At 39.7% G+C, this 18131-nt stretch overlaps 1 protein-coding gene across 4 annotated transcripts in view; it reads left to right on the top strand.

Annotated features, from left to right (window-relative positions):
• MGAT4A (alpha-1,3-mannosyl-glycoprotein 4-beta-N-acetylglucosaminyltransferase A) overlaps positions 1 to 18131 on the top strand; it is a 117526-nt gene that overhangs the window by 79184 nt on the left and 20211 nt on the right. For all 4 annotated transcript variants that reach the window (XM_039476852.2, XM_039476835.2, XM_003941292.4 and 1 more), the window contains exons 9-12: positions 11872 to 11986; positions 13268 to 13398; positions 17107 to 17214; positions 17335 to 17528. In XM_039476852.2, coding sequence (XP_039332786.1) covers positions 11872 to 11986; positions 13268 to 13398; positions 17107 to 17214; positions 17335 to 17528 — 548 coding nt within the window. The remainder of the gene's footprint in view (positions 1 to 11871; positions 11987 to 13267; positions 13399 to 17106; positions 17215 to 17334; positions 17529 to 18131) is intronic.

Raw genomic sequence — 18131 nt, 5'->3', positions numbered from 1 at the left:
CAGTAAAATAAGTTTTTTGTAGGCTACAATACTGTTACCACTGTTTTGACATTTAATTGTAACAGTCGAGTTTTTAGCCCCACAACAGTCCAGTTTTTATCAAGAACACAATATGTTGTGGGATTATAGACATGAGCTGTTGTGTCCGACATGTAGTGTGTTTTAACATCAGGAAGTATGGCCGGGCACGGTGGCTCAGGCCTGTAATCCCAGCATTTGGGAGGCCGAGGTGGGTGGATCACAAGGTCAAGAGATCGAGACCAGCCTGGTCAACATGGTGAAACCCCATCTCTACTAAAAATGCAAAAAATTAGCTGGGCATGGTGGCGCGTGCCTGTAATCCCAGCTACTCAGGAGGCTGAGGCAGGAGAATTGCCTGAACCCAGGAGATGAAGGTTGCAGTGAGCCGAGATCACGCCATTGCACTCCAGCCTGGGTAACAAGAGCGAAACTCCCATCTCAAAAAAAAAAAAAAATCAGGAAGTATGAGGCCTCCAACTTTTTTTCAAGATGATTTTGACTGTTTAGGTTCACTTGAGACTCCATGTAAATTTTAGGAGGATTTTTTTCCTATTTCTGTAAAAAAATGCTTTGGGGATTTTGGGTAGGGATTGTATTGAATCTATAGATCACTTTAGGTAGTGTGAACATTTTAATATTATTAAGTCTTCCAATACATGAACACAAGATGTCTTTCCATTTATTTGTATCTTCTCAGATTTCTTTTATAAATGTTTTGTAGAAAAATCTTTTACCTCCTCAGTTAGGTTTATTCCTAAATATTTTATCTTTTTTGATAGTACAGTAAATGGGATTGTTTTATTGATTTTGGGGGTGGGGATTGATCATTGTTAGTAAACAAAAATACGGCTTTTTTGTGTGTTGATTTTGGATCCTGAAACTTTGCATTAGTTGTAGTTTTTGGTAGATTCTTAAGGTTTTTCTACATATAAGATCATTTTATCTGCGAATAATGTTAATTTTACTTCTTCTTTTCCAGTTTGGGTGCCTTTTACTTTTTTTTCTTAATTGCTCTAGTTAGGATTTTCAGCACTATGTTGACTAGTAGTGGTGAAAGTGGGACTCCTTGCCTTGTCCCTAATCTTAGAGGGAAAGCTTTCAGTGTTTGCTGTCAAATGTGATATTGCTGATGGGCTTTTCATATATTACCTTTATTTTGTTGAGGAAGTTTTTTTCTATTTCTAGTTTGTCACATTTTTTAAATCGTGAAAGTGTCTTGAATTTTGTCAAATGCTTTTCCGTATCAATTGAGATGATCATGTGTTTTTTTCTTCCATCTTGTTAACGTAGTATGTATTACATGGATCGATTTGTATGTTGCACAATCCCTGTATTGTAGTTATAAATCCCACTTGGTTATGGTGTATATAATTCTTTTAGTGCACAGTTTAATTCCATTTGCTGGTGTTCTGTTGAGGATTTTTGCACGGAATATTGGTCTGTAGTTTTCTTGTATCGCTGTCTGGCTTTGGTATCAGAGGAATGCTGGCCTCATAGAATGTGTTGGAAAAGTGTTCCCTGTTTTTCAGTTCTTTGGAAGAGAACTGTTTGAGGAGGATTGATGTTAATTCTTCTTCAAGTGTTTAGCAGAATTTTTTCCAGTGAAGTTCTCTGGTCCTGAGCTTTTCTTTGCTGAGAGGTTTTTGATTACTGCTTGAATCCCCTTACTTCTTATAAGTGTGTTCAAATTTTTTATTTCTCTATTATCCACCCTTGGAAATTTGTATGTTTTTAGGTGTTTAGCCATTTCATCTGGATTATCCAATTTGTTGGCACATAATCGTTCCTAGTAGTCTCTTGTAATTCTTCTGCTTCTGTGATATCAGTTGTTGTGTTCCCTCCTTCATTTCTAATTTTAGTTATTTGAATCTTCTTCCTTTTTTTCTTAGCTAATCTAGCTAAGGGTTTGTTAATTTTATTGATCTTTTCAAAAACCAACTCTGGGTTTCTTTGATTTTTTTTTTCTGCTTTTTTTTTTTTCTATTTATTTATTTGATCCAATCTTTATTTTGTTTCTTCCTTCTGCTAATTTTGGGTTTAGTTTGTTTTCTTTTTTCAGTTTCCTTGAGGTATAAAGTTAGGTTGCTGATTTGAGAATTTTCTTCTTTTTTTTTTAATGTAAATATTTACTGGTATAAACTTCCCTCTTTGCATGGCTTTTTGCTACATAGCATAAGTTTTGGTATATGTTTTTGTTTTCTTTTGTTTTTGGATTTTTTTCTAACTTCCCTTGTGATTTCTTCTTTTATCCATTGGTTGTTTAGTGGCGAGTTGTTTAATTGCCACACATTTGTGTATTTTCCTGGGTTTTTTGTTGTTTGTTTGTTTTTTTATGATATCGACTTCTAGTTTCATTTTGTTGTGGTTAGAGAAGATAGTCTTAAATTCATTGGTGGGTGGCACTGGCTCACACCTGTAATCCCAGCACTTTGGGAGGCTGAAGTGGGCAGATCACTTGACTTCAGGTGTTCAAGACCCATCTCAGCAACATGATGAAATCTTGTCTTTACTAAAAATACAAAAAACTAGCTGGGCATAGTGGTGCATCCCCATAGTCCCATCTACTTGGGAGTCTGAGGTGGAAGGATTAATTGAGCCCAGGAGATCGAGGCTGCAGTGAACCTTGTGCCACTTGGGCAACAGAGTGAGAACCTGTCTTTAAAAAAAAAAATTGTTGAGACCTTATGGGGCCTAACCTGTGGTCTGTCTTGGAGAATGTTTCATGTGCTCTTGAGAAGAATGTGTTTTCTGCTGCTGTTGGGATCAGTGCTCTTTATGTCTGTTGGGTCCATTTGATTATAGTGTTGTTTAAGTCCAGTGTTTCCTCATTGATGTTCTGTCTGATCGTTCTATCTATAAGTCAAAGTGGAATATTGAGGTCTTCTACTATTACTGAGGTAGTGTTCATTTCTTCTTTCAGTTTCATCAGTGTTGACTTCGTATATCTGAGAGCTCTATTATTAGGTGCATCTTTATTTAGAATTGTTATGTCTTTTCAGAGATTTGACCCTTTTATTACTATATAATGTCCTTCTTTGTCTCTTGTGTCAGTTTTTGTTTTGAAGTTTTATTTTGTGTAAGTATGGTCACGCTTGTTTTCTTTCGGTTCTGGATTGCATGAATTATCTTTTTTTCATTCTTTCACTTTTAACCTATGTATGTCTTTCTTTTGATGTAAAGTAAATTTTTTGTAGATAGTGTATTAATGGATCTCATTTAAAAATTTCATTTGGCCTAACTGTCTCTTAATTGAGATGTTTAACACATTTACATTTTTAGTGATTATTGATACAGGAGGACTTACTATTGCCATTTACTTGATTATTCTTGTATGTCCTGGAATTTTTTTGTCTGTCTTTTCCTCTCTTGCTGCTTTCTTTTGTGTTTTGTTTATTTTTAAAAATAGTGATGTACTTTGATTTCCTTTCCATTTCCTTTTGTGTATATTCAATAGACATTCATTTTATAGTTACGTTTGCAATTACGTATCTTAAAGTTTTAACAATCTATTTAAAGCTGATTACTTAAGTGACATAAAATCTCTACTCCTTTACATCTCTGCCTCCCCTGCACTTTATCAATGACACCAGTGACCTCTTTTTATATTGCATATACATTAATTTAGATTTATAGTTACTGTTTATGCCTTTACTCTTTAAGAAGTGATTTTATGCGATTAAAAGATTTAAAAGGGGTACCAGATTTTAAAGAGATTCATGCACCTGCATTACTTTACTGCAGGAGTCTGTATTTATCCAGATATTTACATTTACCAGGGAGTTACATGTTTTTATATGGTGCTTTATTGCTGCTTATTCACCTTTCACTTCAACTTGAAAAATTTCCTTCAGCAATAGGGCAGGTCTAGTGGTGATCAGTTCACTCAGCTTTTGTTTATCTGGGAAAGTCTTAATTTATTCTTTCCTTTTTTTTTTTTTTGAGATGGAGTTTTGCTGTGTTGCTAGGCTGGAGTGCAATGGCACAGTCTTGATTTGCTGCAACCTCCACCTCCTGGATTCAAGCAATGCTTCTGCCTCAGCTTCCTGAGTAGCTGGGGTTACAGGCGCCTGCCATGATGCCCAGCTAATTTTTGTATTTTTAGTAGAGATGGGGATAGGGTTTTGCCGTGTTGTTCAGGCTGGTCTCAAACTCCTGACCTCAGGTGATCCACCTGCCTTAGCCTCCCAAAGTGATGGGGTTACAGTGGTGTGAGCCACTGTACCTAGACTTTTTTACTTTTGAATTACAGTTTTACCAGGTATAATATTCTTGGCCAGTTTTTGTTTTGTATGTTTTAACACATTATTCCACTCTCTTCTAGCCTACAAAGTTTCTGCTAGGAAATCTGCTGATAATCTAATAGACACTATCTTGTATATAATGGGTCACTTTCCTCTAACTGCTTTCAATATTCTTTGTGACTTTTAACAGCTTTATTGTAATACTTGTTTGAACTTAACATTTATCTTCTCATATTCGGTAAGTTCAAACAGGCTCTTTTCTCCTTGTAGAACTCTCATAATGTGTATGTTTCACTTTTTGCTGTCCATAAGTCCTTTAGAATATCATTATTTTTCTTTTATTCTTTTTTCTTTTTGCTCCTGTACCTCAGTAATTTCTAAAGTCCTATCTTTAAGTTCACTGATATCTTTCTTCTGCCTGCTCAGGTCTGCTGTTTAGTCCTTCTAGTGAAATTTTCAATTCAGGTTTTATATTCTTCAGTTTTAGAATTTCTCTTTGGCTTTTTATGGTTTCTATCTCTGTTGATACTCTCATTTTGTTCATGCATCATATTCCTGATTTCATTTAGATGTCTTTCTCTGCCCTCTCTTAATTTACTGAGCAATCTTACAACAGTTATTTTGAATTACTGGGCAATTCATATGTCTTCATTTCTTTGGGGTTGGTTGCTGGAGTTTTAATTTGTTCCTTTGGATATGCCATATTTTTGTTTATTTGTATATCTTGTTTTTTTGTTTTGGGATCTTGGCATTTGAAAAATCAGCCACCTCTCCCAGTCTTTGCAGTCTGGTTTCGTAGTGGGAAAATTTTATTCAGTTAGCCTAGTTAGAAACCCTGGAGCCCTTTTGAGCCTTTTCTGAGCATGTCCTCTGTGGGCTTGTGGGTGTAATCTAATTGAAGGAACTCTGCAGCCCTGTGACCTTGTCGGTATTGCAGTAAGCTGCAGTACTGGAGCTCCACCTAGTTTCTCTCTGTTGGTACTGCAGCCTCTGGTGCCAATTGATCGCCTTTGTTCTTAGCCCCCAACCTGATTCCCTGTTCCTGTCACTATTTTGATTTAGATGAGACAGAAATCAGTCCCTCTGGCTGCACTTAACAAAATAAAGAACAAAGGGTGTACACCAACTTCTCTCTTCTCAGGCAGAGGACGGGAATTGAGTGTTTCCTCATGCTGTATGTACTGTGCCAAAGAGAGGGTCTCTGGCTGTTGAATGCTCGGATTTTAAATCTGTGTGTCTTGTGGGGAATGTGTCTTGTGTTTCTGGGTTTCCATTTCTGTCTTGCTGATGTCACTCTAACACAGCCCTCTTTTACGGTAGAGGATCATGCTATATGTACTGTCTGATACCTTTTTTTGCCGTCACTTAACATACTGTTGATATATACCTTTATATGCCAATAAATCTAGATAGGTGTGATTTTTAATCCCTTCTTGAAGTACTGTTATTTAGATAGTAATATTATTTAGTAATATTTAGTAATATTATTTAGATAGAAGTACTGTTATTTGGAAGGTTGACCAACTGTCAACCTTCCTGTTGGTCATTTAGATTGTTTCTAATTGTTGAGCTTTTTTGAAGACAAATTCAATAAACATTGTTTTGTATTTCAGACAGTCTCACTGTCACACAGGCTGAAGTGCAGTGGCACAATCATAGTTTATGGCAGCCTTAAACACCTGGGCTCAAGTGATCCTCCTGCTTTAGACTCCCAGGAAGCTAGGACTACAGGCACACATACCACACCTGGCTAATTTTTGTATTTCTGTTTTGGTAGAGATGGGGGTATCGCTATGTTGCCCAGGCTGGTCTTGAATTCCTGGCCTCAAATGATCCTGCTGCCTCTGCCTCCCAAAGAGCTGTGATTACAGGTTTGAGCCACTGGCATCAGTGAACACTTTTTTTTTTTTTTTTTTTTTTTGAGACAGGGTCTTCCTCTGTTGCCCAGGCTGAGTGCAGTGTTGCAAACGTACTTCTACTGCTTGCTGCATCCTTGACCTGGGTCAAGTGATCCTCCCATCTCAGCCTCCTGTGTGCCTGAGACCACAGGCATGCACCACCATGCCTGGCTAATTTTTTCTTTTTTACTTTTTGTAAAAACAGGGTCTCACTTTGTTGCTCAGGCTTGAACATAATTGTTATTATTATTTGAGAAATCGTCTCCCTCTTGCCCAGGCTGGACTGCAATGGTGTGATCTCTGCTCACTGCAACCTCTGCCTCCTGGGTTCAAGTGATTCTCCTGCCTTAGCCTCCCAAGTAGTTGAGATTACAGGTGCCTGCCACCATGCCTGGCTGACTTTTTGTATTTTTAGTTGAGACAGGGTTTCACCATGTTGGCCAATCTGGTCTCGAACTCCTGACCTTAAGTGATACGCCCACCTTAGCCTCGCAAAGTGCTGGGATTACAGGTGTGAGCCACCGTGCCTGGCTTGAACAGTCTTAAATACCACATTTGCCCAAAAATTATGCCTCAGGAAAGAGGGAATTGCTTTATATTCAATCTTCATGTGCTCATTATGTGGAATTCTCTCAGTGAGTTCATTGTCATCTACAAGTATTAGTGGGAAAAACATGCGAGCCTAAAAAGTTCTCAGTTAATGCTAGTTTTAAGTGTTCATACAGGATAGATTTTACATGGGATATTTTGGTGAAGACTAGGATCAGAGGTGATGCGACAAAGAAATTTATTCCAGACTTGATAATTATCCCCTTGGGCCCGACTTTCAAGATGGCTGCCTAAGAACACCTCAGGACTTCAGCTCCCAGTGAAAGTGCAGAGGGTGAGTGGACGCCGCATTTCCAGATGAACTCTTATTGCCCACAGACCAGGAGATACCCAGGCAGAGGGGTCGCCAGCGTCGCAGTCCCAGCCGGTGCGGCTGTTTTGGCCCCCGCGGGGCTGATTCCGCCCGCGCGGCTGCTGTGACCACTCCCTGTCGCTGCGGTTCTCCGTACAAAAGCCACTGGTCTGGGAGCCCTCTTAGCTGGCGAGCAGAGCCTTGAGACGGCAGAATAGCCCATTCATCTGAAATAGCGAGCCAGGCCAGGAGATTCCTAGGCAAAAAATCCGCCAGGAGCCGCGCCGCGGTTCGAGCCGACTCCGTGAGTCGCAGCACGGGAGATCCCGGCGCCTTTTCAACAAGCGACCGGAACGCGGGGTCGTTCAACTTAAAAGAAAAGACTCTGAGTCAGGGAGCCAGGTGATCAGGCTCGGTGGGTCCCACCCCTCCACCCCCAACAACAACGAAAACAAAAACAGTAATTGGAAACCCTCTGTGTTGAGCCCTTCAAACCAAGCACAGCTGAACCGGGACGGTCTGGCTCCGTGGGGGAGGGGCTTCCGCCATTACTGAGACTCTCCACCGCTAGGGAGGCAGGCTGCCGTTGCCGAGGCAACCCGCCGTTGCAGAGGCAACCAGCCACAACAGAGAGAGTCCGCCATAACAGAGGCGGGGCCACCATTGCCCAGACAGTTCTAACTACGCCCATATAAAAAGGACTACAGGGAAGAGCTCAGGGCAGCTGGGCGGAGCCCACAGCAGCTCAGCAAAGCCCCTGCGGGCAGGCAGAGGCTAGGCGTGCTGCTAGCTGGGCGGGTCCGACCTGAAAAAAAAAAAAAATCAAAAAAGGCAGTAGTGCAACGGAAACTCATAAAGCTCCAACTCCCTGGGACAGAGACAGACAACAGGTGGATAAACCCACAAAAATGGGTAGAAACCAGCGTAAAAAGGATGAAAACTCCCGAAACCAGAACACCTCTCCTCCTAAAAGTGATCACAACTCCTCACCAGCAAGGGAACCAGACCGGATGGAGAAGGAGGGTGATGAAATGACCAGACTTCAGAAGATGGGTAGTAAGAAACTACAATGAGCTAAAAGAACATGTTCTAACCCATCGCAAAGAAAATAGGAACCTTGAAAAAAGATTGGACGAACTGCTGACGAGAATGGACAGCATAGAGAGGAGAATAAGTGAATTGATGGAGCTGAAAAACTTAACACGAGAACTTCGTGAAGCATGCACAAGCTTCAACAGCCGAATTGACCAAGCAGAAGAAAGGATATCAGAGGTCGAAGACCAACTCAATGAAATAAAAAGAGAAGGCAAGAACAGAGAAAAAAGCGCAAAAAGGAATGAACAAAATCTTCAAGAAATGTGGGACTATGTGAAAAGACCTAATCTATGTCTGATAGGTGTACCTGAATGTGATGAAGAGAATGAATCCAAGCTGGAAAATACTCTTCAGGATATTATCCAGGAAAACTTCCCCAACCTAGCAAGGCAGACCAATATTCAAATCCAGGAAATACAGAGAACACCACAGAGATATTCCTCAAGAAGAGCAACCCCAAGGCACATAATCGTCAGATTCACCAGGGTTGAAATGAAAGAGAAAATGCTAAGGGCAGCCAGAGAGAAAGGTCGGGTTACCCACAAAGGGAAGCCCATTAGACTCACAGCAGATCTCTCAGCAGAAACCCTACAAGCCAGAAGAGACTGGGGGCCAATATTCAACATCCTTAAAGAAAAGAACTTTCAACCCAGAATCTCCTATCCAGCCAAACTCAGCTTCATAAGTGAAGGAAAAATAAAATCCTTTGTGAACAAGCAAGCACTCAGAGATTTCATCACCACCAAACCTGCTCTACAAGAACTCCTGAAAGAGGCTCTACACATATAAAGGAACAACCAGTACCAGCCACTCCAAAAACACACCAAATGGTAAAAAAGCAGCAACACAATCAAGAATCTGCATCAACTAACCAACAAAACAGCCAGGTAGCATCAAAAAGACAGCATCAAATTCACACATAACAATACTATCCCTAAATGTCAATGGACTAAATGCCCCAATCAAAAGACACAGACTGGCAAACTGGATAATTATCCCCTTGGGATGTGACTCCACGGTTGCGTGTTTTGGGAATGTATCCCACCCATGACTCTTAAATAATGCTTTCCAGAAGGCAGTAGAGTCAGGAGTTACTTTGTAATTGTCACAGACATACACCTCAGAGGAAAGGGAGACGCTGTGGCTTTGAATGGAGCTTCCACCAACAGCATCATACAGTTTCATAAAGTGCTTTATCGCAAAGAACTCTTGAGTTGAACATGGTGCCTTCTGGAAAACTGATAGATGATGCAGGCACTTCACAGGTGGTACTGAGTAATTCTTGCTGTAGCACATAAGAAAGTGCATTGTGGGCTGGGCGTGGTGGCTCATGCCTGTAATCCTAGCACTTTGGGGGGCCAAGGTGGGTGGATCACCTGAGGTCAAGAGTTCAAGACCAGCCTGGCCAACATGGTGAAACCTCGTCTCTATTAAAAATACCGGAAAAATTAACTGGGTGTGGTGCCATGTGCCTGTAGTCCCAGCTACTTGGGGAGGGTAAGGCAGGAGAGTCGCTTGAACCCAGGAGGTGGAGGTTGCAGTGGGCCAAGATTATGCCACTGCACTCCGGCCTGGGTGACAAAGGGAGACTCCATCTGGGGGGGGTGGGGGAAAGCACATTATATCAGATGGTCCCACCTCCAGCCATGCTGAGAGTAATTGGTGGGTTCTGTATTGCCTGCCTCGTTGCTGCATTATAAATTTAGCTCCCCAGCAGCTGTTCCATTTAAGGTTTCAGCATCCATTGATTATTTTTCCCTAGATCAATTACTTCATTAGCAGTTTCCAAGTGGTGCTTTCCTAATTCTGTAATTGCTAATGCTCTTAGCTTAGTTCTAAATGCTATGTTGAGTTCTTCTATAGAGAATTTTTCTTCCTTAACTATTAGATTACCTTGAAAAAATGGTTCTTAAAGAAAAGGTAGAGTAACTGCTTGATTTCACTCCCTTACCAATTTTTAGAGTTGGTGCCTTAGCAATCTAAAGTGGTGGCTGTTTTTAAAGTATTATTATGTTACCTATTGGGTGTACTATGTTCACTGTTTGGATGATGGGTTTAATGGAAGCCCAAACCCCAGCATTATGCAGTATATCCATGTAACAGACCTGCGCATGTATCGCCTGAACCTTAAAAACAATGTATCATTATGAACTCATGGATATTTAAAATACATTTGATTTGGCCGGGCACAGTGGCTCACACCTCTAATGCCAGCACTTTGGGAGGCCGAGGTGGGCAGATCACGAGGTCAAGAGATGGAGACCATCCTGGCCAACACGGTGAAACCCCATCTCTGCTAAAAAATACAAAAATTAGCTGGGTGTGGTGGTGCGTGCCTGTAGTCCCAGCTACTCGGGAGGCTGAGGCAGGAGAATTGCTTGAACCCAGGAGGCAGAGATTACAGTGAGCCGAGATTGTGCCACTGCACTCCAGCCTGGTGACAGAGTGAGACTCTGTCTCAAAAAAAAAAAAAAAATTTTGATTTGCCTCAGTCCATTGCAATCATTATTGTTATTGATGCTTTCATTGGTACATCATAATCCAGTGGGAACCCCTTCAAATTGGCTTTTATATCCTTTCTGCATAAGTCCAGCAATCTTTTTTTGGGTTCAAATGATCCTCCTGCCTCAGCCTTCTGAATAGCTAGGACTACAGGTACCCAACGAACATGCCCAGCTAGCTTTTTTATTTTTTGTAGAGATGAGGTCTTGCTATGTTGCCTAGGCTCATCTTGAACTCCTGGGCAACTCAAGCCGTCCACCTGCTTTGGCCCCCCAAAGTGCTGGGATTACAGGCTTAAGCCACTGTGCCTAGGCACAGTGTCTAGCCTCAGTAATCTTGACTGATTCTTTGATGATTAGCACATCTTGCACATTTCCTATCCCAGATCTAGAATTGATCATTTCTCTGAGGAGCTCTATTCCTCTTCCAAGTTGTGTGGTATGTAGGAACACGATCTGGGCACTTAAAGGTGCTCATTGCTATTATGTTGTCTTTGCTTCTAGGACTTTCTGCAAGAAAAAGCATATTTTATTTTACAGAGGAAAAAAAATCACAAGTTTGTATAGATAGTTCCAATTCAAACTGGATTAAGATGTAAGATTTTAGGGTTATAATAAAATTATAAGGTTTTTACTTAGCTTTTTGAATTTCTACATGTATTTATTTTCTTATATATCAAAGGCCTTGGTTTTTAATAATATCCCAATAACATAATTTTATTCTATAATATACCTAGAATAGCTTCAAAATATCAATACCATTATCACTACTAGCAATAAGACTACTAAATGCAGTTTAAACTTTCTCTGTGCTTTCCCTCCCATAGACTGTATCCTGATACCCTCCTCTCTCTCTTCCCCCTCCCTCCCCATAACTCCTGCTGTGATAAGACCTTTTATCTTGTTCTCTTTCTGCCCCATCCACTCTCATGTCAACATCTTTCCCGCTTTTACTTGAAAATGATATTCTCATTTTCCTCGTTGTTATTTCCCATAGTAAAGGAGTGGTTTAGTTGACTTACAGTGTATGTCTTCCATTTTATTTTCTTCATTTTCTTTTAATAACATCTAGTTTTATATTTTTATTGTTCTTATCATTGTTTTCTCGATTTTCATGATAAAAGTGTGCTTGTATTTTTCCATAATAATGTCCTTCTATCAATACCTTTCCTTCTCATTTTGATGTATTAATATGATTGTTCAATCTTCTCTAGCTTGAAGATGATATTATTGTCAAACAAAATTATTTTAATACTATAAAAAATTTTGCACTTCAACTTTCTTCTGAGGAATGGATGATTCTAGAGTTTTCCCAGCTGGGCTTCATCGGTAAGAAAAGTGTCACACTTACCTACTTTTCAGAAATAACTGTGACTCTCAGAATCTAAAACAAAGTACTTATTTGTCCTAAAGTTATTTTTTTCCTATGGAAACGAATTGTTTTTGAGAGAACTTAACTTAGGTAAACCTCTTTGTATGACGTGATGAAAGTCAACCCAAGGTCGAATTTGGAGACTTCTAAGATGGTTGTATTTACCCTAGAGTTCTTCACAGTGCCAACCATGGTCCTGGTGAGCACGTTTGATTTTTTCTTCTCTGACATTTCTAGCCCCTTTGTTAACATAAGATTGGGGTTCTTTTAAAAAGAGTGCCACAAAGGGTTTTCTCATATAAATTCCTAGTATTTTCATGCAATGCATTTGGTAATAAATTTTCATTCTTTTTTTTTTTTTTTCTTAACTAGTTGGGGCACTCATTTCTAAGTGTTTTTTGGCTAATGCTTCAAATTTAGCCAGCTATAAAGAATTTGTTTAAAGTTGGCCAGGTGCAGTGGCTCAAGCCTGTAATCCCAGCACTTTGGGAGGCCTAGGCGGGCAGATCACCTCAGGTCAGGAGTTCGAGACCAGCCTGGCCAACATGGTGAAACCCTGTCTCTACTAAAAATACAAAAATTAGCTTGGTGTGGTGGCAGTTGTCTGTAATCCCAGCTACCCAGGAGGCTGAGGCAAGAGAAAATAAAAATATGTTTAAAGTTGAAGAAATGAAGAAAATTTACAGGGCTTAAATAATACTCAGAGGATAGCATTTCATCTCCTATGGTACTTTTTAAAACTTTAAGCCTTAGAGGCTGGACCTTTTACCTTCTTGATCATTTAACTCCAAACTTAAGAGTCAAGAACCATCTTTACTTGTGAATTCTTTGGTGAAGAAAAAATTAGGAGTCCTTGTTTTTTGCATTTATTGATTTAGATGAAATTTTTTACCTAAACCTCTCAGTGTTCCTTTTTTTAATGGGAAGAATCTTAGTAAGATAAGAAAGGAAAATCTCTGGCTTTCTTTTTGAATGCTTTGGGCCAGTAGGTATATGATAGATATTATAATAATATCAGGAGTTCACTACATCTGTTTATACCTAAGTGACAGCTCAAGAGAAAGTTTAGCTGAAGCAGCTTTGTTTAATTTTGATTATACAAGTGGATAAATGGTTTTTGATGATTTATAGTTGAAAGCACAAGCTTCAGTGTATGTAGTGGACAAGATTTCACAAATATAAGCCATTTTGGTATTTGGTTTCTTTGTTGCAGCTATTAACTGGAAATATCTTTTCAGGTAAAATGTTTCAAGCGCCGGATCTTACTCTGATTGTAGAATTTATATTCATGTTTTACAAGGAGAAACCCATTGATTGGCTCTTGGACCATATCCTTTGGGTGAAAGTCTGCAACCCTGAAAAAGATGCAGTAAGTTAATTCATCACCAAAGTGGAGGGAGTTTCTTTTCTGTATTTTGTGAAAATGACTTTTAGAGATTTTGCAAATAAATAGTTAAATAGATAGGTGATATAAAACTTCTTTCTGGAGCTGATAAAAAGTTCCTGTATTAGAAGGACTTTTAGAAAGCAGTGGAAAATCCTGTAAAGCAGGAAGCTTTTGCAAGATGATAGACATTTTTTAAGTTGCTAATAAATGTTTCTAGTGTCTGTAGGCCCTGGTGGTTCACTAACTGTTGGCTGTAGATGTTGATCATATCTGTTCTTGCATGGAATGTCATTTCAGTTTGTTTTCTTCATATTTCCTGTTCACTTTCTTTTTTTTCATATACACTGGGGACAATATTAGACTCTTAACACATCTGGAAATGAGGAATAAAATAGAAGTAATATTTTACACCAAAACAATGACACGTTAATGTACCTTTCAGTGTGTTACTCAGAAAAAGCCAGTGTTCATAATAATATGCTTACCTTTGGGATGATTGTTGCAGTCAAGTGAGTGAATAATAATTTTTGCTTTGATCATTCAGGTAGCAAGTTATTGCCATAGAAATCTTATTATAAAGAGTAATTAGGCCAGGTGCAGCAGCTCATACCTGTGATCCCAGCACCTTGGGAGGCCAAGACTGGAGGATCATTTGAGCCCAGGAGTTCAGGACCAGCCTGGGCAGCATATCAAGACCCATCTCTACCAAAAAAAAAAAATTATAAACAAAAGAGTAATTAGGTATATTTTCCTAGTCTGATTTGAATAGGGTCTCTGAAAAAAAAAAAAATACAGCTTTTAATTTATTTGGTATAAGCACAAACAAAATACAAAAGTACCAGTTCTTAAGAATGTCCATTTTGATGTGTAATGATAAGTATTATTATAAGAACATGTCATTATAGAGTTGACTTACCATTCATTGTAATCAATAAGCATTAGTTTGACTTCAAGACCATACAGTTCCAAGAATAGTTGGATCCTCATACCTGCCAGCTAGTTTTTAGGATACTACCTTCTGGTGTCTATAGGCTATCATTGCATTCTGTTTTAAAAAGACAAAAATTAAAAACAACAACAAGCCGGGCGCGGTGGCTCAAGCCTGTAATCCCAGCACTTTGGGAGGCTGAGGCGGGTGGATCACGAGGTCGAGAGATCGAGACCATCCTGGTCAACATGGTGAAACCCCGTCTCTACTAAAGATACAAAAAATTAGCTGGGCATGGTGGCACGTGCCTGTAATCCCAGCTACTCAGGAGGCTGAGGCAGGAGAATTGCCTGAGCCCAGGAAGCGGAGGTTGCGGTGAGCCGAGATCGCGCCATTGCACTCCAGCCTGGGTAACAAGAGCGAAACTCCGTCTCAAAAAAAAAAAACAACAACAACACATTCTTAGGGATATCATGGAATATAGCAAAGCTGCAGAGTATCTGTTTTCCAACAATTAGTTGAACATATAAATTGTTTTAAACAAATCATTTTTTTTAAGATCTCAGTCCTTGCCAGAAGCAGAGCTTCACTGTGACTTATGGAAATTTTTATTGTAGGACACAAAAAAGTTAATGTCATCTTTAACCTCTTACAATACACTTGCATTTCATTCGTCCTGTGCAGTTTTATTTAATATGTGGTTAGGTTCTAAAATGAGCCTGTGAGTGAAAAAATCTGATGGTAAAAATTAAAACCACAGAACCCTCTAAATCATCCACAAATTTGGGTACACAAACTTTTGGATAATTTCTTCCATCCTTTGATCCTTCTATAGTCCATGTTTTTCTGTGGCCTTTAATTCTTCAGTTGCTTCCCCTAGAATGTCCAGGGCACTGTCATCACATCTGTGACAGTGGTCCATGGTCCCAGAAACCATTCGAGTCATTCATATATTGTCTCAAAGGGTTATCAGCCTGCTTGGACCCTTCGGCCCGAGTCCTTCCATTGCCCCGGGAGTGACAGGTTGAGTTCCAGACACTGTCTCAGTGGTTTTGCTTTCTCCTTACCCTCGTGCTCCTTGGTTCTCTCTCTCTCCTGCCCTTTGCCCTTCGTTTGATTCTTCCTCCCATTCTTTCTCCTTCCACTTGAGTATTTGTGCAGAGAAAATACACTGTTTCACCTTTATTGTAGTGTCAGTAATAATGCCAGTGAAGTGAAACCTCTTGAGAAGTAGGCATTTTAGCACCCCGTATATTATTAGAAGTCTTCTAAAGTATAAATTTCTTTTTATTTCTCTCTCTCTCTCTCTCTCTCTCTCTCTCTCTCTCTCTCTCTCTCTTTTCTTTTCTGAGATGGAGTCTTGCTCTTGTTGCCCAGACTGGACTGCAATGGTGCAATCTCAGCTCCCTACAGCCTCTGCCTCCCAGTTTCAAGCAATTCTCCTGCCTCAGCTTCCCCGGTAGCTGGGATTACAGGGGCATGCTACCACGCCTGGCAGACTATTACCGTGCCTGGCTCAGTCTTAGCTCACTACAACCTCTGCCTCCCGAGTTCAAGTGATTCTCCTGCCTCGGCCTCGCAAGTAGCTGGGACCACAGGAGCGCACCACCACACCCAGCTAATTTTTGTATTTTTAGTAGACACGGGGTTTCACCATGTTGGTTAGCACGGTCTCCATCTCCTGACCTCATGATCCACCCACCTTGACCTCCCAAATTTCTGGGATTACAGGTGTGACCCATCACACCCAGCCAAGTGTAAATTTCTTATAAAGATGTGTTTTTCAATTTTTTTCAGCCCCAAACTTACATAAGTCATTGAAAATGAAAAGTTTGAAAATATTTGTCAAGGTGGCCCTTGGTGTTGCACAGCCTTCACACACCAGGCCCACACATGAGGATAGGCTGTGATGGAACGTCTGGGCCGTGAGGCACTGCGAGTTGAAACATAGGTGTCCCGTCCTGTGTTGACAGAAATTGTTCTGCAGAGTTTTTAATATCATTTACTTGCTTCTAGGCAAGTGATTGCCTCATGTTTTCAAATTGCTTTCATGCAACAAAATGTGCCACTTATAATTCGCAAATTCTTCATTATATTATTTAATCAAAAATAGTTTGTATATTTGAACCAACCCCCTAGTCTATAGTTCGTGCATTTTAATATTAAAAGTCAAATGTTTATTGACATCTGTTGAAGGATGGTTGCAAATTAAACCCTTTGCTCTTCCTTTAACTATGCTTATTTTAAATTTCTGGATCATGGCTGTTTATCAATCAAGCAGCAAATCTATTAGTATCTCAAAGACCAGAAAAAAATATGAGTTGTAATTATGACTTGAAGTTGTTTTCTTTTCAAAAAAAAAAAAAATTTTTTTTTTTTGAGACAGAGTCTTGCTCTTTTTCCCAGGCTGGAATGCAGTGGTACGATCTCAGCTCACTGCAGTCTCCGCCTCCTGGGTTCATTAGACTCTCCTGCCTCAACCTCCCGAGTAGCTGAGATTAGAGGTGTGCACCACCACACCTGGCTGATTTTCATATTTTTGGTAGAGATGGACGGGGTTTCAACCATGGTGGCCAGGCTGGTCTCAAACTCCTGACCTCAGGTTATCTACCTACCTCAACCTCTCAACGTGCTGGATTACAGGCATGAGCCACCACACCTGGCCGTTCTTTTCAATACTTAAAGGACTTCTCATTTTCCAGGTGAGGGCAAGATTTCACTTTATTATGCAACACTAATGTGATTTTTTTTTTAATATTTAGAAACATTGTGATAGACAGAAAGCAAATCTGCGAATTCGCTTCAGACCTTCCCTTTTCCAACATGTTGGTCTGCACTCATCACTATCAGGAAAAATCCAAAAACTAACGGTTGGTGACTTAATTTTATTTTCTCATGAACTTACACCTTGTTATTTAAGGTGCAATTATTGTTTTTCTTCTTAAATAAGCTGTATATTATTTTAATAGCGTATATGTCTTTGCTCCCAGGATAAAGATTACATGAAACCGTTACTTCTTAAAATTCATGTAAATCCACCTGCAGAGGTATCTACTTCCTTGAAGGTCTACCAAGGGCATACACTGGAGAAGACTTACATGGGAGAGGATTTCTTCTGGGCTATCACGCCGACAGCTGGAGACTACATCTTGTTTAAATTTGATAAACCAGTCAATGTAGAAAGGTTGGTGATCATTGAAATGTATGTGGTCTTACAATTCAGACATCTTATTCATAGCATGATTTATAATAGATTTTTGTGTGTGTGCATGACAGGGGACACAGGGGATCCCAAGATGCCGGGCTGTAAATTACACGTAAAGCAACTCCATAATAAAACGAGTATGTTGTTTTCAGATGTAACGTTGACATTTAACACATTTGGTGAACTTCATTGGTATTTCTGGACTTAAATCTAGTATAATTTTTTAATACTTTTATTTAGAACTCTCAAATTAGTGTTTATGTGTTTATACTGGCATGTCCCTTGAAATTTGATCTGGAGCTAGTTGATTAGCCCATCAATTTAGTTGAAATGATAAATTTGACAGAGTATGACTAGTCTTAGTCAATGGTTTTACAAATGCTAGATTATTTTCAGTACACCATGGGGAAATTTATAACCCTTTTATGTTTTTGAGCATTTATGTTCATTTTACAAAATTTAGAACTTTCTTTCTTTCTTTTTTTTTTTTTTGAGATGGAGTCTTACTCTGTCACCCAGACTGAAGTGCAATGGTACAATCTTAGCTCACTGCAAACTCTGTTTCCCAGGTTCAAGAGAGTC

Source organism: Saimiri boliviensis, chromosome 1 (genome assembly GCF_048565385.1).
Source record: "Saimiri boliviensis isolate mSaiBol1 chromosome 1, mSaiBol1.pri, whole genome shotgun sequence".
In the NCBI taxonomy this organism is placed as follows: domain Eukaryota; kingdom Metazoa; phylum Chordata; class Mammalia; order Primates; family Cebidae; genus Saimiri; species Saimiri boliviensis.
Note: the sequence above shows the minus strand (reverse complement) of the source record. Positions and strands in the feature narration are given on the sequence as shown.